We start from the raw sequence: 26982 nt of genomic DNA, 5'->3' as shown, positions 1-26982 counted from the left end.
CTGAACAAAGATTCATTTGTGGTATTATTTTTGTTGAATGTCTTTTTTTGTTGTTGTTTGTTTTTTAAAAAGGATCACTCTTGAATGATGGTTTATTTGGACATAGGATACAAGGGTGACCTTTTCCAAAGCCCGGGTTTAATACAGCCCATCTCACTACTCTGTCCATGGATAAATATGCTCTTCTCTCTCAGGGGCTGCTTCTGAGGGGTGTGTGTGTGTGTGTGTGTGTGTCAGAGACAGAGAGAGAAGCCCATGCACATACTATATTACATGAGACTTGTGCCTGTTGAGTCTAAAGACTCTTAGGCCTGTGCTGAAACCTGGAAAGTTTGTTTTTTGTTTGTTTTGGTTTTTGGTTTTGTTTAGACAGGGTTTCTTTGTGTAGCCCTGGCTGTCCTGGAGCTCACTTTGTAGACCAGGCCAGGCTCGAACCCACAGAGATCCGCCTGCCTCTGCCTCCCAAGTGCTGGGATTAAAGGCGTACGCCGCCGCCACCGCCTGGCTGAAACCTGGAAAATTCTTAGCCATTATCTACATATCTGTTTAGTTTTTGTCTGGCTTCTGTTCTGCAGGATTGTCTATTGACATGGGAACCAGATGCTATTCTGGTCTTCCTGTCTTAGGAGATTTTAGGCGATGAACTATCACACGTTCAAAAAGACAACTTTAAAACCACGGTGAGATGGAAGTTAGAAATGTTTATAGTGTCCCACAGAGCAACACCGTTGAGCCCGCCTGCACTAAACAACAGCACTTACCCAGGGGACAAGTCAGCTGGGCGTCCATCTCCTGTGGCTTTTGTAGGACTACAGTGAGAACTGGGTGAACCCATCTCCTCCTCCTTTAGGGGGGAGAGACGTTCTGGAGATGTGCTGCGGGTCTCTGATACAAGAGGCAGGAAGGCGGTTCCGTTCAGCATGACGAATGGCTGATGTTGGCTCAGACTTTGGGAGTCTGACCCCAAACAGTTTATTATAGCCATATTAGGCACAGCGCAATTTGGTGAAAACTTTGCTGGTGATAATTAACTCAGTCCCATGCGCACAATAAAGCTAAGACACGACTATATCGAAACTCTCTGTAAAGGACACGTGACCTCTTCCATAAAGATGGGTTGGTAGATTGAGTACATGTGACACCTTCCGTGAAGATAGATTTTATAGATTGGCAAGCTCATGATAAGGGTATAGTGGAGGGTAGTGCAAAGGTCACCAGGCTATTAAGTTAACCATGTCTGTTCCCAGCCTTCTGGGTGGATAACAAGTCATGCATCCCTTCCTTTGAAGGAACAACCTTGTGTGTTTAACATTCCTGGTTTCCCTTGTGCTTATCCATGAGCACAAGAGCCTCTGGGCCTCCCACATTATGATAGGGTGGATCCCAGTGTTTGCTGAATTCTGCAATGTGTCATGTCCTGGGACACTAACAAACGTCCAGGGACCTTGTTTGGCTTGCTTAGTGTCACATCTGCTGGTAAAGACTAAACTGTCAGCACTCCGTTACAGGTGAAGAACTGGAAAGGTTCGACAGCTAAGCCTGTACTTGGGAAATGGATGTCACTCTGGCCTGGCCGTCTTGGTTCTGAATGCTGTGCTTTGCCAGATTCTTTCATGATGTGGTGTCCACTGGCATTTCCTGTTTTTCCTTTTCTTTTTGTTGCTATGCTGGGGACTGAACCCCAGGTCTTGTGTATGCTAGGTGAGCATTCTGCCACTGAGCCAGATCCCCAGCCTCAGTGTTTAATGACTTCTGCAGGGAAAGGGGGAATCTCTGAAGGAACTGCAGGTCTGAGCATCTTTAAGCCTCATCATAGATCACATCTTCTTAGCAACCCTTGGCCATGCTGTGACAATGCACACTGTCACTGGAGCCTTCGTGGATGCCCTCTTGACCTCCACTCCTTGGTGAGCACAGGGCTGCCCCTTCCACATCGAGGCTCCAGCACTCAGTGTCGTGTCTGTCAATAGAAATGTACAGGTAATTAAAAAAATATATATTGGCTAATTCTTAGTGGTGGGGTAATGTAAATACTGTGCTAGAACTACCGACAGTAACCGTTTTATGAAGTGCCTGTTACGTCCCAGGTGTTGTAAGTCACCTTTACATATTTTACCCAGACCACCATAACACAGTTGTCTTGATTGGCCCCAAGTTGTTAGATTGGCTTGTTAGATTCTAACACATAACACGGGCACTTTGTGGTAACTTCGAACAACATCTTCTTCTTAGTGGAATATGGAACTGGGTGAGAAGGTCCAGCCCAGTGTGAGCTGGACTGTGGAACCAACTGGAAAGGTCCAGCATGGTGTGAACTGGACCGTGAAACCAGGTGGAAAGGTCCATCGTGGTGTGAGCTGGACTGTGGAACTGGGTGGGAAGGTCCTGCCTGGTGTGAACTACTGGACTGTGGAACCGGGTGGGAAGGTCCACCCCGGTATGAGCTGGATTGTGGAACTCTCTGGAAAGGTCTAGCATGCTATGAGCTGGACTGTGGAACTGGGTGGGAAGGTTCTGCCTGGTGTGAACTGGACTTTGTAACCGGGTGGGAAGGTCCAGCATGCTGTGAGCTGGACTGACTGGCGTCTCTGTTGATGGAGGTGTCTCAGCCCCACCCTTTAGCGCTGGGCAGTAGCTCCAGCTTTCCTTTAGACTGAACAGTCAGTCATTTCTGAAGCAGTCACCACATATACCGCCAGCTTGTTCTCTTAAGCTTAGGTGGGCTGGAGAAGTGGATCAGCAGTTGAGAGTTGATACTGCTCTCACAGAGGACCCAAGTTCACTTTCCAGCTCAGAGCTGCCTGTAACTCCAGCTCCAAGTGGATCAGCACCCCTGGTCTCCACAGGCACGGCACTCCTGTACACACAGATCACATAATTTAGAATAAAGTCAACTTTTAAAAAGGGAATTATATTTTACGTTTTAAGTAATACCAAAGCCCCCCTTAACCCAGCAAAACTTGTCTACAACAATATGACTGCTATAGAACTGTATATTAGGGAAGACATGCATTCTCTTTGCTATTTTGTCTTTTTTTGTTTGTTGTTTTTCAAGACAGGATCTTCTCTGTGTGGCCCTGCCTGTCTTGGAACTCACTTTGTAGACCAGGCTGGTCTCAAATTCAGAAATCCACCTGCCTCTGCCTCCCAAGTGCTGAGATTAAATGTGTGCACCACCACTGCCTGGCTGTCTTTGCTGTTTTTAATGCAGACAAAATATTTTGGTTCTAGAACTTTGGGTCCTTGTAATGTGGTGGAGCGCCATTAGTAACTGTTCTAGAGTGAAAATGGACGGTTCCTCCTGTTGGCCCCGAGGAAGAGGAACATGATCAAACAGAGACTGCAGCACCTGGGGTGGGGATGAGGAGGAAGTGCTGGTGGTGTTACATGATTGGTTTGTCTCTTCTTTCAGACGGGGCGAATTGACAAATCCTACCCCACAGTATGTGGCCACACAGGACCAGTGCTGGACATAGACTGGTGTCCACACAACGATCAGGTTATTGCCAGCGGCTCAGAGGACTGCACCGTTATGGTAAGTGCCTAGGGTGTGGCATGACTCATCCTAGCCGTGTGGAGCCCATTGGCTTATACATTACGGCTGAACGACAAGCCTTGTGTCAATGAGTTGTATGTTCTCCGTTCTGTTCTGTCTGGGGGTGACGACCTGCCCATTGATAGTTGATATCCGTAGGGAAGATCTGAGTGCAAGTAAGACGAGCACCCTACCAAAAAATAAATAGAGCGAAGAAGACTATTGTCCTAAACTGTGTGCTCCAGGGCAGATAAAGTCGACTAACAGCAAGTGTTGGGGTCAATGGGAGCATGGCAAGGGCTGCTTTCCACGCTGATGGTGGAAGGTATTTCCACCTGCTGCTGAAGAGGTGTGTTAAGTTTTGTTTTAACCTTTATTTGTGTTGTGTGTGTATGGGTGTTTGGCCTATGTGCATCCCTATCTGTGCACCCTGTAAATGTAGCACCTACATTGGCCAGAAGAGGGCATTGGAACTGGAGTTAACAAATCATGAGCTGCCACGTGGGAGCTTGAACCCAGGTTCTTTGTAAGAGCAGCGAGTGTTCTTAACTGCTGAGCCATCTCTCTGGCCTCAAAAAGTTTGTTTTGAAAAGATCTGTTGCTAGAGTTTTCCTGTCTTGCCCACAGTCAGGACAAATCCTTGTCACCCGCCAGTCCCACAGCCGCTCAGACCCAACCAAGTAAACACAGAGACTTATATTGCTTACAAACTGTATGGCCGTGGCAGGCTTCTTGCTAACTGTTCTTATAGCTTAAATTAATCCAATTCCATAAATCTATACCTTGCCACGTGGCTGGTGGCTTACCGGTGTCTTCACATGCTGCTGGTCATGGCGGTGTCTGGCAGTGTCTCTCTGCCTCAGTCTTCTGCTTCCCAGAATTCTCCTCTCTCCTTGTCCCACCTACTTCCTGCCTGGCCACTGGCCAATCAGTGTTTTATTTATTGACCAATCAGAGCAATTTGACATACAGACCATCCCACAGCAAAGATCTTTCTTGCTAGGTGGCCCGTGCTGCTGTTGAAACTCCTCTGATGATCTTCCTACCTCAGTTTCCCAGTTTTTTCCTCAAGGCACCTTTCAGGAGACAGCATCCTGCTCCTGAGTGTACACTTTCAACAGGACTACTGACTTGGATCAATTTTCAGTGTGCACTGGTAGTTTACGTCAGCTAAACACCAGCTAGAATCATTTAGGAAGAGAGGATATCTATCAGTTGAGAAAATGCTCCCACTAGATTGGCTTCTGGGCAAGCCTTTGGGGCGTTTTCTTAACTAATGATAGATGGGAGAGGGCCCAGCTCACTTCGGGCAGTGACCACCCTGGACTGGTGACTCTGGGTTTTATAAGAACGCAGGCTCAGCAAGCCATGAGGAACAAGCCAATAAGCAGCACCCTCCATGGCCTCTGCATCAGCTCCTACCTCCAGGACTGTGCCCTGTTGGAGTTCCTGCCCTCCCTCCCTCCCTCCCTCCCTCCCTCCCTCCCTCCCTCCCTCCCTCCCTCAGTGATGGACAGTGATGTGGAAGTGTGAGGCTGAGGTAAGCCCTGCCCTCCCCAGCTTGCTTTTCGTCATGGTGTTTATCACAGCATTAGGAACCCTGGCTCAGACACAACGCTTTCCCAAGATATGTCAACAAGGTCAGGTGGGAGCAGGGCAGGCAGGGCTGCTGTTGCTTACCTCAGAATGGGCTGTCTGTCGTCTACCTTAGGCAGAGCTCAGAGAACCACACTCCTTCCATTTTCTTTCTGTTGTCTATAGACCAAAACATTGTTTAGGGTGCTTTATTACTAAAATGTGCATAGACGAATTAGTTCCTGAACTGCATTATTTAAACATTTCCCACCTTCCTCCCTCGTGGGCTTTTGGCAGCTGAAAGCAAAGCGTATGGAATGTGCTGCCAGTAAAGGAGTCCTTCTGTGTGTGTGCTGGCTGGACTGACGGCCAGTGACTGTGGATGTGTTTGCTGTGGAAGGGAACACAGGTTAGACCTGATGCCAGAACCTACAGCTGAGAGTCCTGACTGCTGTGGATGGAGAAGCCGGTCGGATCTGTTTCCTCATTGCCAGCCTTACTGATCGCGGTACCCCTTAAAACAACGTCCATAAAACACCAGTATTTAAAGAATGTCGAGGTGAAGTGAATGGAGTGAGCGAGTGATTTCTTACTGCCGCCCTCCATGCCCTCCCCACACCTTCTACTCTGTGAGCGTCTCTTTCTGTAGAATGCTGCTCGCTCACTGTGCCTCTCTAAATGCCAGCTGTGCACAGCAGCGATGTGTCTTCCCCGTCTGTCAGTGTCTTACAGGACGCCTGTTGTAGAAGGCCGATGGTTTCATCTGTACTTGGCAACTGTCTGGATTTTGCTGGCTGTCCTTCTGGAGCAGGTCAGGGGCTCTGGCCTGAATTTCCTGCAAATGTGAAGCTAGATCCCAGAGTTGATGTAGGTCCAGCCCCTGAGGCCAGGCTCCTGTGGTTCTGTCCTGTTGGGTTTGCACAGCTATCAGAGCTTCGTTCGTCCCTACAGCTCGTGACTCTTTGAGGAGCCCAGACTGGCTTCATAGCTGCTGCTGCTCTGTTCTCCAGTTTGAGCCAGTTTTACCCGGTGCTGCTCTCTCGCTTCCTCCTCAGTTGCCTGGTGTTCGGATTGCATAGGAAGGGGACGGGGTAAGCACCTGATTCTCAGCTTACCCTGTTTCCACAGTGACAAGTTAGCACACCATCATCCCCAGAAAATGAAGTTTTCCCTTCACTTTATTTGAACATATTTGATCAGTTTCAAAAATATCGTGTCTCCAAGCTCAGCCTGCCCTGTCTTCCCCCCTAAGACCCAAAGTGGCTGTGTAATCTTTGATCACTTTCCTGGCTGTGATTCAGTCAAGGGTCTCAGGCTCACCTTGGGCATCTCTGGCAGACTGTGATTGGCCATTTCTGTTACACCCTGGTTTCTCTGAGTGGAAAGTGATGTTTCTGTATCATGGTCTGGGTGCGAGGGTAATTGTGATCACTGTGTCGTTGTTGCCCATTCTTAGTAATCTGAGAGCAGCGGTTCTCAGCCTTCCTAACACTGTGACCCTTGGACACAGTTCCTCCTCATGGTGTGGTGGCCCCAACCATAAAATCATCTTCATTGCTACTTCATTACTGTAATTCTGCTATTGTTATGATTGTAATGTAAATAGTGTTTTTTAGAATAAAAATTTTATGTGTATGAGTGTTTTACCTACATGTATGTATGTGTACCATGTGTATAAATGTAGAGCCCAGAAGTGGGTGTTGGATCTTTTGGAACTGGATTTATATAGATAGTTGTGGGCTGCCTTGTGAATGCAGGGAATTGAACCCTGCTCCTCTGGAAAAGGAGCCAGTGCTCTAACTGAGGAGCCACCTCTCCAGCCCTGACCGTAGTTTATAAGGAGGACAATAGCTTTTACACCCATGCTGTTGCTTTTCTCCATCCACTACTGAAGTTGTTCAAGCTTGGTATGGATCTAGCTCGACACCTGTTACCACAGCACTCTGGAGACTGAGACAGGAAGATCACAAGTTTGAGAACATCCTGGGTGGCTCTGTCAATAAAAAGTAGTCATCCCTCAGGACCACTGACCCAGAATCTAGAACGCACACATGTTCCAATGTTCCAGTCATGTGTATTAAATGTCTGATGTTGTGTATAACCTATGTGTCCATTATACACAGATCGTCTGTACAGATATGTGTTACAGAGATCTGTAGATTACTTACAATCCCCAGTACAATGTAAGTGCCATATAACTGGTTCTTAAGTTGTATTGGTTAGGAAATAACAAGTCTATACAAGTTCAGTACATCTTTATCTCCCCCAGCCACAGACACACACCAATCTGCCGTTGACAAAGTCATGACCCGCAGATGAAGATCTGACTGGGTATTGTTTGATTTTCTTTTAGCAAATGGCATTGCTGTGAAAGTCAGAAAATTAGCTTTCTTTTACTTATCAGGCATTCCTTTTGCTTTGTTACAGGTTTTTTTTTCCCCAAACTATTACATTGTTGGAGCACAGAAATCAGTGCTCCGCCAGGTGGTAGTGGTACATGCCTTTAATCTCGGCACTTGGGAGGAAGAGCCAGGCAGATCTCTATGAGTTCAAGGCCAGCCTGGTCTACAGATTGAGTTCCAGGACAGGCAGGGCTACACAGAGAAACCCTGTCTCAAAAAATAAACCAAAACAAAACAAAAAAAGAATCAGTGTTCCTAAATACATGGTATGGTATATTAATATAGTCTTTAAAAAATTTTTAGATTTGTGTGTTTTATTTTATGGGTATGCATGTTTGGTCTGCATGTATATATGTTCACTACATGTATGCCTGGTGCCCAAAGAGGCCAGAAGAGGACATAGGATCCCTTGGAACTGGAGCTACAGATGTTTATGTTATGAGCTGCCACATGGGTGCTGGGAGCAGAACCCAGGTCCTCTATAAGAGCAGCCAGTGGTCTTAACCGCTAAGCCATCTTTCTGGCCCCCTAGTTTCAAGTCATTCCCCCACCCGGAAAATTATCCCAAATCATCAGGGGATTTTTTGGTTGTTGTTTTCTTGTGAAATAGGGTCTTGTATTATAACCCAGACTGACCTCAAACACACAGTGTCCTTGCCTTGGTGTACAGATGCTGAGACTGTAGGTGTGCCCTACCATGCACAGTTTGGGGGCTCCTGTGACCTGTTCCTGTCTTCAGTATTTGTCAGTTTGTTCCAGACCTTGTTGTATTTTGAGACACTCGCCGTGTAGCCCTGTGGCCCGGAACTTCTGTGCAGGCCAGGCCGGCCTGGAATTCCCAGCTCCACTTGCTCTGTCTCCTGGGTGAGATTTGCACATGTGGGTTTGCTCCAGGCCTGTCTTCTTTCTATAGACTGTAGGTCTTGTTGATGCGTCTTCCGTTTCTTTACCTTGGAGAACTTCTCCGTTCCTGTACAGTGCCCGTTTGACTTGGTTCAGTGCCAAGTCTTACAGCCTTTGCCTTTTTCGGCCTGGCAGTCAAGCTGTAGACTTTGGACGAGGAGAGTGGCCCTCCAGTGCCAGTGACCTCCTCGAGGCTTGTCTGCCCAGTGGCCCAAGTGAAGGCAGTGGTGGTACAAGGCTCCTGGTGGACCAGAGTCCGACAGCTCTTCCCCTTCACACTGCACTTAGAAGGCCGCGCCCATCTGTGGCGGTCAGCAGGAAGACAGCACGGGTGCTCAGGTAGCCCAGGTAGCCGGGTGGTCTCCTGCGGAGACATCCACTTTACCAGCAGCTCTCTCCTCATCCGGGAGGGACTGCAGTCTCAGCTGCTTCCCTTGCTTCTAGTCTCTGGTCCGTCCTTGGGGACCAGCTTAAGCACTTGGGTGGACTGGTGACCACCGGCAGGAGGTGTTTCCAGTGATTATAGAGACACAGTGGGGGTCGGGGAGGTGCCTTGGGCTGATGAGCTCTCCAGTGCCAGCGCTCTCCAGTGCCAGCGCTCTCCAGTGCCAGCGCTCTCCAGTGCCAGTGCTCTCCAGTGCCAGCGCTCTTAGGCCTTCCTCAGGTGGCTGGCCTCCCCCCTCGTTACTGCCGTCTTCCTGGACCTTTGCTCCTCGTAGCCACTTGGGTGGCTACTTTTTATTTGGAGTTCATTAATGTTTTGTTTGTTTATTTTATTTTATCTGTCTGTACGCTCACATGAGTTTACGTGCACCGTGAGCATGCTAGAGCCGAAGAGACCAGAGGACAGCATTGGGTTCTTGGGGGCTGGAGTTGTTAAAGAGGGTTGTGAGCCACCTTGTGGGTGCTGGGGAGTGAACCCAGCTTTGCTGCAAGGGTAGCCAGTGCTCGGTTGAGCCATCTCCAGTGTGCCCACGCCTTCATTTTTAAAGCGATTTTTAAAATTTCTAATTTTTTTATTTGTCTTAAAATTTCAGTTCTGATTTATGTTTCTTTTTTTCTTAATGTCTTTTTAATCTCACTTTGAAATAGCATGCTAGTTTTTTATTAACTTTTGAAGCATATCTTTTTAGCATACTTTAAAATTTTTTTTAGATTTATGTATTTTATGTGTGGGGGTGTTTTATCTGTGTCTGTCTGTGCACTACATGTGTGCTTGTTGCCCATGTAGGTCAGAAGAGGGCCCTAGATCCCCCAGAACCGGAGTTGTAGAAGTTTGTGAGCCACCACGTGGGTGCTGGGACTAGAACCCGGATCCTCCAGCAACAAGAGCCCTTACCTGCTGGCCGTCTCCCTCGCTCCACCCTGTCCACATGTGTACCTGAGTGCTCCCACCCAAGTTTTGTGTGAGTTCAGTTTGGAGTTTCCAGAAGGAGGCTTGCTTTGGCCTCTGCTCTCACAGAGTGTGTTATGTAGGGTTTAGAAATGTGGAGGCTTGCTCTCCCAGCCCGCCTTTTGTTTGGCCTTTCGCATTCCCATGCATGTCCATGTCGTTGTCCTGTCCCGTCCCCCACCCACCCCCATTTCCTGCCTGCTCCAGCGGGATCAACCCTTCCCTCAGGGCTCTCTTCCATTGGCCTTTCTTGTCAAGGGAAAGAAGCCCTTGCTGGGGTTCTGAGACCACTAGGCCCAGGGCGTATCTGCCTCTGCAGTCCTTGGGGTGGGGGTAGGAAAGGTGGCCCGAGTGTCAGTCACCGCTGTGCCGGGTCAGGGAAGTAGTGCCCCGTGACTTGGGTCTCATCTGTCCCTGAGTGCTTTGGTCTGCTACCTGCTCTGTTGTACTTGAGGTTTGGGCAAATCCCCAAACCAGCTGTCCTTCAGACCTCTCTCTTCCCAGAATCCTCTGCCGCTGCCCCTGTCCTGGCAGAGCAAACACTTTGTTAGTTAAGTAGTGCTCTGGGCTAAATCTTCCTAATTTCCCTAAACTCTTAAGTATGGGCCTGGCACTTCGATCACACTTTAATCACTCAGTGGCTCTAAATTGTGTGTTCTGACAGACGTGTTGAAGCTTTCAGAGCTGAGCAGCTGAAGGGAACTTCACAGGCACGCCCGCTCATCTCCCTGTCTGTCCTGAGGGCAGTAGATTGTAGACTTTCTCACACACACACACACACACACACACACACACACACACACACACGCCCCTCTACTGGCAGGGGCAGTGGCCCCGGAGCCTCAGGTGATAGGTAACGTGCTGGGGTCTCAGGCCAGCTGAGAAGTTCCCAGACTCTCAGCCTCCGCCTCACATAGACAGTGGGGCGCTGACAGAAAGCCAGGCCTGTGGAGAGGGTCGGGCGGAACTGGAAGTTCATAAGGACTGCAAGACCACCTTCATTGACATTCTGTAGGAGAGTACAGCAGAGCCGGTGCGTCACATGGCTGTGAGAGGGTCTGCTCCACTTTGAAAACTGCTTTTGAATTATTTAAGCCCTTTGGGTTGTAAACGTGAATCTGTTCATTGTATCGGCTGACTCGGTTGAAGTGGCACCTCCGGTGTTAGGCCAGAAAAGGCCAATCCCCACTATTTATCTGCAGCTTTGAATTTAGGACTCCCTTGCTTCCTCTTCCAGATGCTAGATTATAGGTGTGCTCACCAAGCTGGCGTCTCCATCTTTATTGTTTTTTGCATTTTACTTGGTGTGGTGTGGGAGGTTCGTAGAGGTCAGAGGGCGCCTCTCGGGGAATTGGTTCTCTTTCTGCCTTGCTGAGGCTGGGTCCCCGTCTGTGCCGCTGTGGAGTCAGGGTTAGGTGGCCCGTGAGCTCCAGGCAGCCCTCCTGCCTCCTCCTCCTCCTGGGGGAGGCAGGTGTTGCAGCTGGCACCGGTGTCCATCTTTCACGGACTTCAGGGCTTGAACCCTGCTGTCAGCAGTCACCTCTACCCACTGAGCCGCCTTGCCAGCCCCGCCTCCCCATCTTTTAAGAGTTTTTCTGTCTGTGTATATATTGGTTTTTCCAGGCACAGTTTCTCTGTGTAACCTTGGCTGTCACTCAGTAGACCAGGCTACCTTGAACTCACAGAGAGATCTGCGTGCCTCCGCCTCCCGAGTGCTGGATTTAAAGGCGTGTGCACTGAGCACACCTAGCAAAACTGTGCATTTTTAAAATGTGCCTTGGTGTTTTGTCTGCACGTGTGTGGGTGTCAGATCCCCTGGAACTGGAGTTACAGACAGTTGTGAGCTGCCATGTGGGTGCTGGGAATCAAACCTGGGTCCTCTGGAAGAGCAGCCAGTGCTCTTAACTGCTGAACCATCTCTCCAGCCCTTAAAGGCCTGTTCTTTTAGCAGCCTGAAAGTGGAGTCAAGTGGACCCCTTGCACTTTAGGTCCTGCTGTTTGGAGCAGTGTTTGACACTAACGAGCAGCAGGTAAGTTCTCCTCCCAGAGCTTGCTTGTTGCCTTTGGCCAGTCCAGGGCTCTGTAGTGTGCCTTCTGTTCTTTGGCGATGGCTTCATATGGAGAGTTTTTGAGATTGTGGTTTCTAAATATTTTACTTGGAGAAATTTTAGCCCTAGTAAATGGCAGGGACTAAAATACTTCCAAGAACAGTCAAGTTAGGTCCATGACTGCTGTTGGCCACCCTTGTTGTCTGGAGAGCAGTGGTCAGACATAAATGCCGAAGCTGTAGTGGAGGCCGGGGAGGGGAGGTGCAAAGCGATGTCTCCAGAGTCTGCGAGATGGAAAGACAGCCCTTAGCTGTCTCCAGCCGTCACATTCTAAGCAGTAGCAAATTATTTATTTTTGGTGAATGCTTTCACTCACCCCTCTTCTCAAATTAGTCTTTAGCCTATAGAAGTAAACAAAAATAAACACTGGACCATGTTTCCTTGTGCTTTTATCATGGGTTTGTCCAGCAAACTTTATTCCTTACAGTAGAAGTGGAAGCTGTGCTGTAGTGTGTCCCGGGGTGTGTCTTGTGTACAGATTGCCTCTGGGATGTTGATCGTTTGCCTTTGGCGGATCCACACTTAGTTCCAGGCTCAGCTTGCTCTCCAGAAAATTCTCAGGCACCACACTCTGCCTCATGGGGCCTCCAGGCTGCTCTACAGCACACCCCTCACCTGGTGTCTTGAGAGACTTCCTCCGTGTTCCCTCTGAAATCAGTGCCTTTGGCTTTTTAAAAACAGGACCTTTTGCAAAGAAAGCACTCCGAGCCTGTAATTGTAGTGCCTCCTCCAGTAGCGAGTTCCCAGAGGGTGGTCAAGATAGGAGAGTGGGGTCTGGAAACAGTTTGTGCGCTTTCAATTTGTGCTGTGTTTGAAAAATAAGACCATTAAACCAACTGCATTCATACTGAAGAGGAGCCCAGTTTCTCCCTGCCCTGTCTCCATTGGAGGGGCTCCCTGTCCTCTTCCCTGGGCAGGCTTTCACACGCACAAAGGACACTGTCATTCGGTTGTCCCAAACATGCTTGAGAAGCTTTTTCAGAACCTTGCTGGGTTCAGTATTGATACCCTCTTTCATCTGGAAGCCCTTTGGGGCGCATTGTTTTCCTTTCTTTCAGAACAAAACATGCTGTAGTAATGTGTTGTCCAGTAGAACGTCTAAGGGACTTGAAGACTTTTGTTTGTGTTTTCCTTTTAATAGTTGGGTAGTGACTTGTCCATGATGTGCTGAGGCACCCTCTGTGGAAGATATTTCTGCTGTTTGCCTCCCTGCTCACTCCGTGTTTGTGAGAAAGCAGGTTGGTGTTGGGGTACCAGTCTGTAGACACAGCAGAGAAAAGCTCACCAGCCTGCCAGACAGCATTAGCACTAAGTGTCCCAGGCATAAACCAGGGCTTTCGCATGTAGGGCATGTTGGGTGTAAGTGGGCACTAGTTAGTTCAGTTTAAGACAAGATTCCTTTCAGAAGTCCCAGTGTTCAAACCTAAAAGTGTGTGTGGCCACAGGAGGGAAGAGGTGCGGTCAGGAACCGCAGCAAGCGCCTTGTGCATGGCGGGTCGATGTACATGCTTGTGTTCGATCACTGAAGTGGCTGGCATAGGGGAGGCAGGGACCGCACCCGTCATGTGACATGGAAACTCAGGCTCACATGAGCACGCCTTGTCTGAGGTGTCAGAAGCTGAGGAGGGCAGTGTCCAGGACACAGACTTTCCAGCTCCAGAGCCATTGTCCCTCCCCACGAGCAGTTTCCTATTAGGGTAATACTGTGCAGAGCCTCAGCTCAGTTGACCTTTCCAGAACCCTCTGTAAGCACAGCCCATGCTCCCTCAGGATAAACAAGGAGTTTGGCTCCCAGCAGCGAAGAGTTTAGTGCTAACATGGCTAATTAGCATCCTAGCCCCAGAGGCCCAGGCCAGAGCGCCAGCTTGTGCTAAGACTCAGGCATAGAGTGGCACTTATGCTCTTTGTCCCCGGGAAGCAAGACCTTCACTCCACATTGACAGGCCATTACCAGAAGTAGCAGGCACCCTCTGGGCAGAGAGCCAGATAATAACAGCCCATGAGCAGGGCCTGCAGCGCCAGCCAGAGGGTGTGCTGAGTGTGGGAAGACACGCAGCTCTTTCCCACAGTGCACGGCGAGAGCAGTGTTTATGCTCATCAAGGCACTGGTCCCGGTGCCATTGCATTTTGTTTCCCAGACTTTCCCAGACACTCCTCAGCTGACAGCCTGTGCTGTTACCGTCCTGACTGGCTCCTTTCTCTGCCGGCCCTCGGCCAGCCTCTCCAGGGCATTGTTTAGATGCTTTTTAGAAAACTGCTGTGTGCATTTGTGCTGTTTCTTTTGGAACTGGCCACTTGATCTCCTTTGTTCTTCCCGTTCGCCTGCTCCTTTTCATTCTTGGAGGTCATCTCTTCAGCAGCTCCTGGGTGGACCAGCTTGTGTGGTACTGGTGACGCTTGCATTTGCAGTCAGCACCTACTTATGGCAGCACAGCACCGGTCACACTGGGCTCTGTGAATGATGTGAGGGACGAACCTAACCGATGTAACAGCGTTTCTGCATCATCCTAAATGTCACCGTACCCACCCTCCACCATCAATCACCCTGGGTCAGTGCAAACCTCAGGGTCACGTTAGTGGACACCCTCAGTCCAGCTGGAGCCCACTGCGGTGGGCAGTCTACATCTGTAGCATGTTCATGTGATTTGAACTCATCTATCTAGCTCCAGCGCCTTCCGTATCCTACCACTTCCGTTTGCTGTCTCTGGTTGTCCGTCCATTGGAAAGCTCAGTTTCTTGTTCAGCCATTGAATCCTAGAGTGGGGCCCATGAAATCATCGGTACCAGACCTGCTTTGTGGTGGCTCCTCAGTAAATGCAGCGTGTGTGTGGACCGGGAGTAAAAGGTGCCTGGTCTAGTGCATCTCCTGCCTGGTGGAGAGCCATGAGTCTGCCCAAAGTCCAGTGCAGACAGGTTTAAGACTCTGTCATATAACTGACGTTTTGTTTTCATTGTTGACATCTCCTCTCCACTCAAGCAAGAGATAGTGAAGGAGAAGTGGAGAGAGCGAAGGCCCATGCTGAACCCGGCCGCTCCTGTATGCCAGGGTGGAAATGCTGGTGATACCCAGAGCCTGCCATGCATCAGGATTTACGAAGCTCACTGCTACAGACCCTGGGAATCCCAGCAGGCTGAGGCGAGGGTGCCATCTGGAGCTAGTACATGGTGTGACCACACTTGCAATTACTTAGAAGCTTGGGTCAGATTCGTCTTGAAAAAATGAGTACCCTTTGAATAACCAGTTTTCATGTCTGTCTCTGCCAACTTCATGCTTTCATCCAAGTAACAACCATTGTTTCCTGTGTGTTCTGTTGACGGTTCCAATCCTGATTATACTCAGACAACCAGGTTCAACCCAGAGCTGTTTGGCTAATCATAAACCTTTTAGTTTTATTAAAATAAAAATTGTGTATATTAGAACGAATGCACACTGTCCTACTGGAGAGTAAACAGTTGCCCCCGCACCCCAAAGGAGCAGACCTGTCTGGCCAGGGAGGGGTGAGGCGAGGCATGCTGTTACCCTGCCTTCTCTGCGAGCCTCAGCTGCCTGCGTAAGTGGTGGGAGCCGGGGTAGAACATTAGGTGACCTCTAGGCTTGAGCCTCAAGGGGTTGGTTTATTTTCCTGTGATCTCCAGGAGAGGTTATGTTTACGAGTGGAACCAGCTATGACAGTGAGTGAATCACCCACTACATTTGCTCATCTTCCAGGGTGGCAAACTGTTGTTGGCATTTTCGTAAGACAGCAGCTGAGCTGAACTTCATACACTCACCTACCCCAGCTCTCTCCTGGTGCCACACAACTGAAACCAGACAGTTGTCTGTCCCTAAGGCCACCCTTCCTCACACTTGCTCCACTGCAAATGTAAAGTGTTCCTAAAAGCTCCAGCTTTCCTGAACTGTGCCCTCCAAGTCTTTTCAGGATGGTAAGTTTGCTCCTTTCAGTCTTCACTGTAAATGTGAGGTGGCTGCAGAGATAGATGACCAGGAGAGTGCAGGCTGCTCTCAGAGCATCTGGGTTTTGAAAGACTCACCGCTCTAAACTTCACTCTGATAGAGTAGATGCCCTCTGACAGTGCTCTCTAGGGCTTTAAACCTCCTTCACCTGCTGTCCTGTGGCTCAGGCTTGTGACCTTGGCACTCAGAGGCTCAGGTGGGGAGGGTGGTTTGGAATTTGACGCCAGGCTGGGCTACATACATAGCAAGACTCTAAAACAGGACAGAGCTCCCTCCCTTCCTGTTTTACATCGAGTCTTCTCTCTCTCTCTCTCTCTGCTGCGTCCCTCCTCCTCCTCTACCTGTGACCGTCAGCCAGTGGGTGTGGGTATGTGTGCCCGCGTGTAGTGAATACACTTTGCCCAGTAATGTTGACCAGGGCAAGAACGCAGGCGCCCTCTTCTGTTGCTGTCCATGTCACCACCTTCTGACTCAGTGTCCTCACTGAGTCCAGAGCTCACAGGTGTGTCGGGGCCAAGTGACTGGCCCATGAGCTCTCAGAGTCCTCTTCTCCATGCCCCACCCCGACCAATCCTGGAATTCTAGGCATGCCCAGTCATGTCTGGCCCAAACTCAAGATTCTCCTGCTGGCTAGCACTCTCACTCACAGGGCTGTCTCCAGCACCCAGAGGTTGTTGTTGTTTTTTTTAAACGTATACCTTGTTACAGTATAATTAATGGGGCCAACAGGATAGCTCAGCAGGTAACGAACGGCACTCACACATGTGAGCCTAATGATGTGAGTTCAGTCCCTGGAACCCACACAAGGTGGAAGAAAAGAAGCAACTCTAGAAAGGTGTCCTCTGACCGCCACATGCACCATGTCTGGCATGCATGCACGCATGCGTACACACACACAACGGCAGCAGCCGCAAATAAGGTTTCTTTTAAAGATACAGTTTATACAGAATTTGCTCATTTAAAATGTGCAATGCAACCAGGCAGTGATATCGTGCACCTTCCTCCCCCACCCCCCCACCCCCCGAGGCAGGGTTTCTCTGTGTAGTTTTGGTGCCTTTCCTGGAACTCGCTCTGTAGACCAGGCTGGCCTCGAACTCACAGAGATCCGCCTGCCTCTGCCTCCCGAGTGCTGGGATTAAAGGTGTATGCCACCACCACCGCCAGGCATATCGTGCTCCTGTCTCAGATGGGAAAGTGTGTGTCTGCGGGGGGGTCCAATTCAATGATTTTTCTTTTTTGGTTTTTCAAGACAGGGTTTCTCTGTGTAGCCCTGGCTAACCTGGAAGTCGCTCTGTAGACCAGGCTGGCCTCGAACTCACAGAGATCCGCTTTCCTCTGACTCCTGAGTGCTGAGATTAAAGGTGGTTCCACCAGGCCTGGCTCAGTGAATTTTTAATATGTTCATGAATCCATACAGCCACCAACATAGACTTTAGAATAGTTTCACCATTTCAGAAAGGAATGTGAGCCTGGACGTGGTGACCCCCATGACCTTTAGTATAAGATAGTTAAACTACACAGTGGGTAGCGGGTGAGCTATGGAGAGAAGAGGACAAAGTGACTGACCCCCCAAAGAAGCACTGAGGAAGCCCTCTGCTGGATGAATGGTGTAAACACAGGCTCTGTGCTTCACACTGGAGTGGTGGAAATACCTCTACCACACTACAGAAAGAAAATCTCACTGGAAGAGAAAAGAGAACAGGATTCAGTCAAAACGAACAACCTGTGCTTCTGAGGACCCCATCGGCTGGCAGGTCCCAAACGAAGAAACACAAGGTTATCAAGTCCTTAGTATAGCCACATCTTTAAAACCATTTGTTTGTTTGTTTATTTTATGTGGATGAGTGTTCTGTCTGCATGTAAGCCTCCATGCCAGAAGAGGGCACCAGACCCCACTATAGATGGCTGTGAGCCACCATGTGGGTGCTGGGAATGGAACCCAGGTCCTCTAGAAGAGCAGCCAGTGCCTTGACCACTGAGCCACCTCTCCAGCCCATATATGTCCATTTTTAAGACTGTCACTTCCTTGTGCCTTTTACCCCAGTGCCACTGGGTGGCCACAGTGACCTGAAGTGAAGTGTGACAGGTGGCTTTCAGACCAATAATCTCCTTCCTTTTCCAACAGGTTTGGCAGATCCCAGAAAATGGACTGACCCTTTCCCTGACCGAACCTGTGGTGATTTTAGAAGGTCACTCGAAAAGAGTTGGCATCGTCGCCTGGCATCCGACAGCCCGCAACGTGCTTCTTAGCGCAGGTAGGCACCAGCGGGCTGGCTCACCTGTGTGTGGGGGAGTGACAGGTGTGCGGCCACTGAAGCAGAGCACCGAGGAGCGTGGTGGACTGTCTCAGTGTGGGTGGGTTCGTACACTCAGTGTGGTGCCCTGTGGTCTTTCCACACGCCTCTCCCTCACTCCTGCTGGCAAAGCCCGGTCTATCTGCTCAGCCCCAGCTCTGGACACTGGTGCTGCTTCTGACCCTTCAGCTAGTCTACAATGCAGGGAGCCTGGCTCCTTCTGTCTCAGGGTGGAGTGTGGAAGTGTCTAGCCTCATCTCTGCTGGCTTCTTGCCTGATTTCCAGCTTCAGCTTACAGGAATGTTTGCCTTTGCCCAGATTTTAGATTTTTTTTCCCTCCCTCCCTCCCTCCCTCCCTCCCTCCCTCCCTGCATCCCTGACTGCCTCCTTTCCTTCTTTTTTCTAAAGCAATGCATAACTGGATGTGATGGTGCAGAAGTTCAAGGCTAGCCTGCTGGGGAGGTGACTCGTTCAGTAAAGTGCGTCTGCACCTTGTTAGGGAAGCCGGCTGTGGTCAGGTGTGGTGCCAGGGTTTGTGGTCCCAGTGCTGGAGAGGCAGAGGGAAAACAGTCCCTTGGGACAAAACTTTGACAGGCCAGCCTAGCCGGTGGCAAATTCCAGGCTTGTCCTCTGGCCTCTGCACAGTGCAGGTGCACATGCACACACCACACACGGGAATATAAATGGCTGTAGTTAAGCTTTGGGGTGACGGAAGTAAGCTATTTCTTGGTTATAGGCATTTGTCAGAACCTTCCTTAGGTGTATGTAATGGATATGTATGAATTATACCTTAATCCATACTGGATTATTTTAAAACATGTATTCTTTTGAGTTGGGCAGGTCAGTTTTTAACCAAGGAGATGTTTATTTGTGGTGAGTGAAGTTAAAACTTTAATGCCAGGTACCTACTGAAACCAAAGGCCTCTTCACAGAAGACACTGTAAGGCATCAACCTTAATAAGCCATGGTTGGCCACACCTGAGCCCTTCTGACGATCTAGGGACCAAAGCCAGGGGGGGAGGAGAGAGCGCCGAGGGACCACGTGGTGGAAGGGACCTGCTGTCCCCTGGTTACTTGGGACCATACAGGCTTACCCCGTTTTCCTGTTTGCCTTGTGCAAGCAGAGGAGACGGTCCCTTCAGATTGTGTGAGCACCCTGTGCCTGGCCCTCCCCAGAGGTCAGGCTTCCTGGGGAGCCGATGCAGGAAGGCAGGGCCAGACATCAGCTACAGCACTTGATATTGTTGTACAGGTTTCAACATGAGTTTCCTGCTCTAGTTCTTGGTTCTCAGGTATCTTCTAAGCACTTAGAGCAGTGGTTCCCAGCCTTCCTAACTCTGCGACCCTTTAACGCAGTTCTCATGCTGTGATGACCCCCCCAACCACAAGACTATTTTCATTGCTACTTCATAACTGTAATTTTGCTACTGTTATGAATCATAAATAAATATTTTTTGAAGATAGAGGTTTGCCAAAGGGTTTGCGACCCACAGGTTGAGAACCACAGGCCTAGAAGATACTTTCGAAGCAAGGACGGGCCTGAGTGTCTAGGGGACTGTAGGCCTCTCTGGGGAACAGTTTCTACCTCCACATGTCAGTGTGATTTCACTTTAGCCTTCTCACCATGGACAGATCACTCTGGCCCCATCTCCCCCTTTTAAAGATAAAGATCTCGGTGAGCAATAGCCCAGTCCCATCTCCCTTCTGGTACTGTAATTTACCCTGACTTCATAGACAGGAAGGACCCTGGCTCACAGTGTCACAAACTGAAGTCATGTGTCCCCCAGGTTCTGAGGAGCAGAAGTGATGTCCATTCTGATTTACCTTTCTGGAAAAGGGTACTTACTTGAAACCCTGGTTCCGTTAGTCCAGCTGACTCTAAACAACGAGGCTTTGGCTTCCTTGTGGTTCCGTTTAGGTTGACTGGTGGTTTCAGTGTTGCTTTAAAAGTGTTTCTTTACACAAACCCTGTCACCCCAGCCTCCTGCTGGGGAGGCCCTAGTCACCCGCACCTCCCTCCCCGCCTTCGTGTCCCGCGGGGCTTGCAGCTTTCTGTGGTAAGCTGTGCTGGCCCTTCTCATCTTGTGGTCGATCTGCTTGGCGCAGGATGCGATAACGCCATTATCATCTGGAACGTGGGCACGGGGGAGGCCCTCATCAACTTGGACGATATGCATTCAGATATGATTTACAACGTGAGCTGGAACCGCAACGGTAGCCTCATTTGTACCGCATCCAAAGACAAGAAAGTGAGAGTCATCGACCCCAGGAAACAGGAGATCGTGGCGGTGAGTGGCCTTAGCACAGCCCTGGTAGCCGATCAATAACCTGGACTCTGCTTCGAGGGCTGGTGCTGTGAAACCTCGGGGCCCTTGTGGCGTGCAGGCACCAGCTGAGCAGGGAGGTGACTGCCCAGTCTCTCCTCTCTCCAGTCACTTCAGCCTTGGTTCAGCTCTGTCCCTTCGTGGCAGTTAGAATCCCGCTGTATAACCCTGGCTAGCCTGGAACTCACAGAGATGTGCCAGGCTCTGCCTCCCGAGTGCTGGGACCACAGGGGTACGGAACACGGCTCATGATGCCCTTAGGAGTTTTCAGGTCTGGGGAGCTCAGACGAACTGGGACCTGTCTGGGGATCTCACTGTGCTCCCTACTTGATGCCCACGCCATCTCAGAACAGTGTCCAGCTGCCCTGCAGACCTGCAGCAGGCCCTGCCGTCAGCTTAGTGCCGGCCTCTGCCACCCAGCAGGGCTTCCACAGAGTCACATAGCCTGCCTGAAGGTGTACATGCCAGGACTGCAGCTGCAGGGAGAAGTCCAACAAGAGCTCACCTTAGCCGTGTTCTGAGGCTGCCTGAGATGTGATGTTTATCGACGCCGTCTAGGGCTGGGCAGCAATCATGTCTGGTGCTTACGCACCACAGGGACTTTCCAGCCCTCTGTTTGTCTACCCAGTATCTTCAGGGGTGGCTCCTCAGCCACTTTCATCCACCAGACAATGCTAGGACAGTTTTCCTTGTGTCCTGTGATGTTGGAGACACTGTTGGCTGCTCCAGCCTGCAGGCCACCCTCTTGAGAAACATGTATGGCAGAGCCTTGTTGCATGAGCTTTGTGGCTGCGGCGTGTGGGCTGGGGCAGCAGCAGACTGTGGTAGGAGTGGGGCTCCTCAGTCTGTCTGGGGCTCTGCTTGCTGCTGTGACCAGGTCACTGAGTGTCACTTCCTCCTCATATGGGGGCGGTGGTTAACCATGGCCTTGAGTCCTGCTCAGGGAACATGGAATGGCCTGCTGGGCTTTGGGGCGGGGGACGCTGGCTCCCAGTGTGGGCTTCCCACTCAGCCTTCCCACCTTGCTGTCTGATTGTATCCCATCTGCATCTGCTCCCTCCCCAGGAGAAGGAGAAAGCACACGAGGGAGCCCGGCCCATGCGCGCCATCTTCCTGGCCGACGGCAATGTCTTCACTACTGGCTTTAGCCGCATGAGTGAGCGGCAGTTGGCACTCTGGAACCCGGTAGGCCCCTTCCCAGCTTTCCCTTGTTCTGAGCGGGGCTTTGGGCTGGCAGGGTCTTAGGTTCTCATGTGGTCTTTAAGCTATTGCTGCCCTGAGTTAGCTCTCGTCCTCAGCGGAGCACGGGTGAGTACACCTTAGCTGTGCTCTCATGAAGCTCCCGAGGATTCCACCGCCTGCTGGATCTGGGAAGTGAGTTCTGTGTTGTTGAGTTCATGAAGACTGAGCGGTCTGCTTAGGGGAGTGTTCAGAGCTGGATAAGCGGTTTACACACCCTCAGCTGCGTGGGTGGAACACTGAGTGTGCAAAGGAAGCCGGCCACGGTGGCAGCAGGACTGTAGGGTACAGGGTGGCTTCTCTAGTCTTTCGCTTTTCTAGATCTCTGCATCCTTTAGTAAGTAGTGACTGGACAGATGGCTGGGGCGAGAGCATTTGCTGGCTGCAGCACCTGTGTGCCCTGTGCTCACACCAGTTCCGGGGGCTCTGGTGCCCTCTTCTGGCCCCAGCAGGCAACTGCACTCATGCACAGGGGCTCACCACATGGCCCTGGCTGGCCTGGAACTCGCTGTGTAGACCAGGCTGGCCTTTAAAAACAAAAATCTTTTTAGAAAACAGCTGCAAAGGAGAAAGGCTTCTTTGTCTTTATTGTGGAGCCATGCTGTGTGCATTGATTGTGCATGGTCACACCAAGACACTTGTCGGAGAGTTGGTCCCTGGTGTCACGTGTGTGAGGATATACCTGTGTTGTTCACACTCTAGATTCTCTGGGAAAATGGATTCTGTCAAAGAATGTATAACAAGGTTCTGAGAATTTGTCTTTTAAACACGTGCCTACGCGGGTCTATATATTGTTTTTGGACTTATTTTCAGAAAAACATGCAGGAACCAATCGCTCTTCATGAGATGGACACTAGCAACGGGGTGCTGCTGCCTTTCTACGACCCAGACACCAGTATCATTTACTTGTGCGGGAAGGTAAGTGGGAGCGGGTGCCTGACGTGACATCAACCCTAGAAGAGGCAGGGCTCATCCTCCAGAGACCTAGAAGCCAGTGTGACTAACGTATTATTTAAATGTTTCTAACTGGGGTGTGTGTGTGCGCGCGCGTGCGCACATGCACATGTTCTCTTTCAGACCAGGTTGTAGTCGTTGGTCACACTGGCATAATTCACTTGTTCTTAGCCCAGCTAGCACCTGCCTTGGGTAGCTTACCAAAAACATAGCTGACCTCTCTAAACGAGATGACCATGGGGTTTTAGACACTTTGATCTTCCTCGGGTTGTCGGTTGTTGCCCTGGCCAGGGAGTGAACACACAAGCAGGCAGTTGTGCTCTCAGCCACGTCCTCTGCTCGCTTGACTTGGAAGCTTATGCTGGGGCAGTTGTGTGGGCCAGTGACATTTTTGCCCTGGCCTGCTTTCTAGGCCCAGGAGAGGAGCCTTCGAAAGGACATGCTAGAGGATTCTAAGTAGGAAGGACTTATCTTGGTGGGGAGACACATGTTTTCTAATTTAGGCAAATGTCTTTGGAGAGAGCAGTGGTCAGCTACTGAAATTAGACTCCCATGAATTCTGGGGTGGTGTGGGGTACCACCCTTTTAAACAAAATGTTTCTTGTAGGGTGACAGCAGTATCCGCTATTTTGAAATCACGGATGAATCCCCATATGTCCACTACCTCAACACATTCAGCAGCAAGGAGCCTCAGCGAGGGATGGGCTACATGTCTAAGCGGGGACTTGATGTCAACAAATGTGAGATCGCTAGGTAAAGAATTGAACCCTAAGTGTCCAGTTGTTCATGACAGAGCAAGCCGACTCCAAGACTACCTTGGGGTGTTTGGAGTTGATGATAGCTTGTAACCTGTCCTTGCTGTGGGCAGTGTTTCCTGGTGTCAGGTGGGTAAGAGCCTTGTGCCTTCATCTCCCAAGTGCTAGAGTTACAGACCTGCACCATCGTGTCTGGCTTCTTTTTTAAAAGTTGCAGTATGCTGGGCAGTGGTGGTGCACGCCTTTAATCCCAGTACTTGGGAGGCAGAGTCAAGCGGATCTCTGAGTTTGAGGCCAGCCTGGTCTGCAGAGCAAGTTCAGGACAGCCAGGGCTACACAGAGAAACCCTGTCTCAAAAACAAAAACAAAACAGACCAAAAAGGTAGATGGTTGTAATCTGACCCGAATCCTGTCTTGACCACCTGGTCCCAAATAACCAACTTGGGCTGAATATGAATTATAAATGCTCGGCCAATAGCTCAGGCTTTTTACTCACTAGTTCTTACAAGTTAAATTAACCCATTTCTGTTCATCTGTGTATTACCATGTGGCTTGTGGCTTCATCTGTCTCTAGCACGTCTTGCTTCCTGGGCGGCTGGCTCGTGTCTCCTCTCACTGCCTCCCTTCTTCCTACCATTCTGAGTTTGGCTTTCCTGCCCAGCTTCCGGCCTGCCAGCTTCTCACTTATTTATTTACTTATTTTCTTAATTCTGTTTATTTGTTTGTTTGGTTTGGTTTTTCAAAACAGGGTTTCTCTGTGTAACAGTCCTGACTGTCCTGGAATTTACTTGGTAGCCCAGGCTGGATTTGAACTCACAGAGATCCGCCTTCCTCTGCCTCCCAAGTGCTGGGATTAAAGGCGTGCGCCACCACCGCCCGGCCTGTCACCTTTTTATTAGCCAATGAGAGTAATACATACTCGTAGTGTAGAAAAGGATTGTTCCACAGCACATGCAGTTGCTAAAGCTCTGGTCTCTCGAGCATAAGTTGAGCTTGTCTCCAGAACCTATGTTTATGCCCTGCGGTGCATGCGCACCTGTAATCCCAGCAATAGTGAGAAGAAGTAGGAGGACACAGATCCCTGAAGGAAGCTCCAGAGTCAGCTCAGCCGGCCTGTGTGGCAGTGGCCAGGCCAGTGTGGGCCTGCCGCACACAAAAGGTAGAAGGCAGGGCCAGCAGCATGCTTAGTGGGTGAAGATGCTCGCCACGTGGCCTGCCGGCCCGAGAGTGACCCTGAGAACTGTGAAGTGGAAGAGGGAGCTGGCTCTATGCTTGTCCTCTGCCCTGCACGTGTGTGCTGTGCACGCGCACCCACGTACTAACACACACAGAAATAATAGTGAACTGTGAAAGTGACAGGGTGAAAGGTGCCTGCAGACCAGCACCAGCAGTTGTCCCCTGAGCTCCACACGTGTGCCATGTGTGTAGAAACACAAGACACACACATGAGAACCCAAAGAAAAACGTTCCGGTCGTGTGTCACGCATGTGTCCAGTACACGTACTGGCAGAGGACCCAGGGCACAGATGCTGCCTCCTGTGAGTCTGTGCTCTCGTGTCTGGGGACGTGGTGAGTCACCGTGGCCTGGCTGTGCCGTCCACCAGCACCTGACACTTGGCATTGCTGCGGCCACCTCTCCCAGGCCTCCCACACCTGCTGCCTGCACTGCGTGGATGCGCTCAGTCTGTTTTCTCCTGTAACAGGAGCACACAGCATGCTTGGGCCTGGGCAGCAGATGCGGTGGTCAGTGACGTGAGGCTCGGATGCCTCGGGGCACCGCAGAGTCGTGTGTGAGTGTCACTCACATGTCATCCACTGCAGCTTTGCCTTATCTCTCCTCAAAGGTTCTTCAAGCTCCACGAGAGGAAGTGTGAGCCTATCATCATGACTGTCCCCAGGAAGGTAAGTGTCCGGGGTGAGGGTTGGTTGTGGGTGCTTTGCCTGCGTGTGTGTCTGCACTGTCTGTGTGCCTGCCTCATGCTTGAGATCCGAAGACGCTGTCAGAGCCCCTGGAACCAGGGCCGTGTGGGGGCTGGGAATCAGGCCTAGGTCCACTGCAAGACCACAAATGCCTATAACCACTGAGCCACCCATCAGTTATGGTTTCTTCTGTTGCTGTGATAAAACATCGTGACTATAAACAGCTTGAGGAAGAAAGCTTTTATTTACATTTACAACTCTCGAGTCACACTCCATTGCTGAACTCGGTGTCAGGGTAAGAGCCTGGAGCAGGAATTGGTGCAGTAGCCATGGAGGAGCCCTTCTTGCTGGTCTGCTCTGTGACTGCTCAGTCCGCTTTCTGACAGCCCTCAGGACCACCTGCCCAGGGTGGCTCCCCTCACAGTGAGTGTGCCCTCCCACATGAACTGTCCGCTGAGAAAATGCACTGTCTGTAGGCTTGCCCACAGGGCGCTCTGGTGGGGGCGTTTCACAGTTGGGGTTCCCTCTTCCAAAACGACATAAAACTAGTCAGCACACCATCAGTCTCTCCAGCTCCAGGCAGCCAGTTTTTAAGTGACTCGTGTTTCAGAAGAGAACTCAGATCAGTGTGATGGCACGTGCCTGTGATCCCCGCTCTCCACACAGTGGGAGAGGGAGTCAAGGGTGAGACAGACAGCTCGTGGTGGAACACTTGCCCTGCACACACGCACACACGCGCACACGCACACGCGCACACACGCACACGCACACACGCTCACATGCACTCACGCTCACACGCTCACATGCACACATGCACACACGCACACACGCTCACACGCACACACGCTCACATGCACACACGCACACACGCTCACGCGCACACGCACACACGCACACACTCACACACGCACACATGCACACACGCACACACGCTCACACGCACACACGCACACACGCTCACATGCTCACATGCACACACGCTCACACGCACACACGCTCACATGCACACACGCACACACGCTCACACGCACACACGCTCACATGCACACACGCTCACATGCACACGCGCACACATGCACACACGCACACACGCACACACGCTCACACGCACACACGCACACATGCACACACACTCACATGCCCACGGGACATAGTCCTCAGCACGCAGAAAGACGAGCAGCTCAGGAGAACCCCCGCCTCTCCCACTCACCGATGCTGCCCAAATGCCTGTCGCAGTCCGACCTCTTCCAAGACGACCTGTACCCTGACACGGCGGGGCCGGAGGCGGCGCTGGAAGCAGAGGAGTGGTTCGAGGGGAAGAACGCCGACCCGGTCCTCATCTCCCTGAAGCATGGCTACATTCCCGGCAAGAACAGGGACCTCAAGGTGGTCAAGAAGAACATTCTGGACAGCAAGCCGGCCGCAAACAAGAAGGGCGATCTCATCAGTGCTCCCAAGAAGACCACAGACACGGCCAGTGTGGTAAGGAGCGTGTGCTGGGACTGGGCTGGGCCTGTGTCCCCTGGAAAGCTCCCTGGTCCAGGCAGTGCCCGGGGGTTGGTGACTCTGGTCTGCTCGGCTAGCCAGCACTGGCTTTGAAATGCCTGCTGCGCTGTCTTGAGAAT

At 50.8% G+C, this 26982-nt stretch overlaps 1 protein-coding gene across 1 annotated transcript in view; it reads left to right on the top strand.

The window, feature by feature from the left end:
• Coro1c (coronin 1C) overlaps window positions 1–26972 on the top strand; it is a 73892-nt gene extending 46920 nt beyond the window's left edge. The window contains exons 3-10 of the mRNA XM_028861680.2: window positions 3413–3535; window positions 17997–18126; window positions 20272–20453; window positions 21555–21674; window positions 22542–22646; window positions 23290–23435; window positions 25282–25339; window positions 26594–26972. Of these exons, the coding sequence (XP_028717513.1) occupies window positions 3413–3535; window positions 17997–18126; window positions 20272–20453; window positions 21555–21674; window positions 22542–22646; window positions 23290–23435; window positions 25282–25339; window positions 26594–26956 (1227 nt within the window). The 3' untranslated portion in view covers window positions 26957–26972. The remainder of the gene's footprint in view (window positions 1–3412; window positions 3536–17996; window positions 18127–20271; window positions 20454–21554; window positions 21675–22541; window positions 22647–23289; window positions 23436–25281; window positions 25340–26593) is intronic.
• Window positions 26973–26982: the final 10 nt, after the last annotated feature.

This window comes from Peromyscus leucopus, chromosome 23 (assembly GCF_004664715.2).
Source record: "Peromyscus leucopus breed LL Stock chromosome 23, UCI_PerLeu_2.1, whole genome shotgun sequence".
Lineage (NCBI taxonomy): Eukaryota > Metazoa > Chordata > Mammalia > Rodentia > Cricetidae > Peromyscus > Peromyscus leucopus.
The sequence above is the reverse complement of the archived record's forward strand: the minus strand, read 5'-3'. Positions and strand labels throughout refer to the sequence as shown.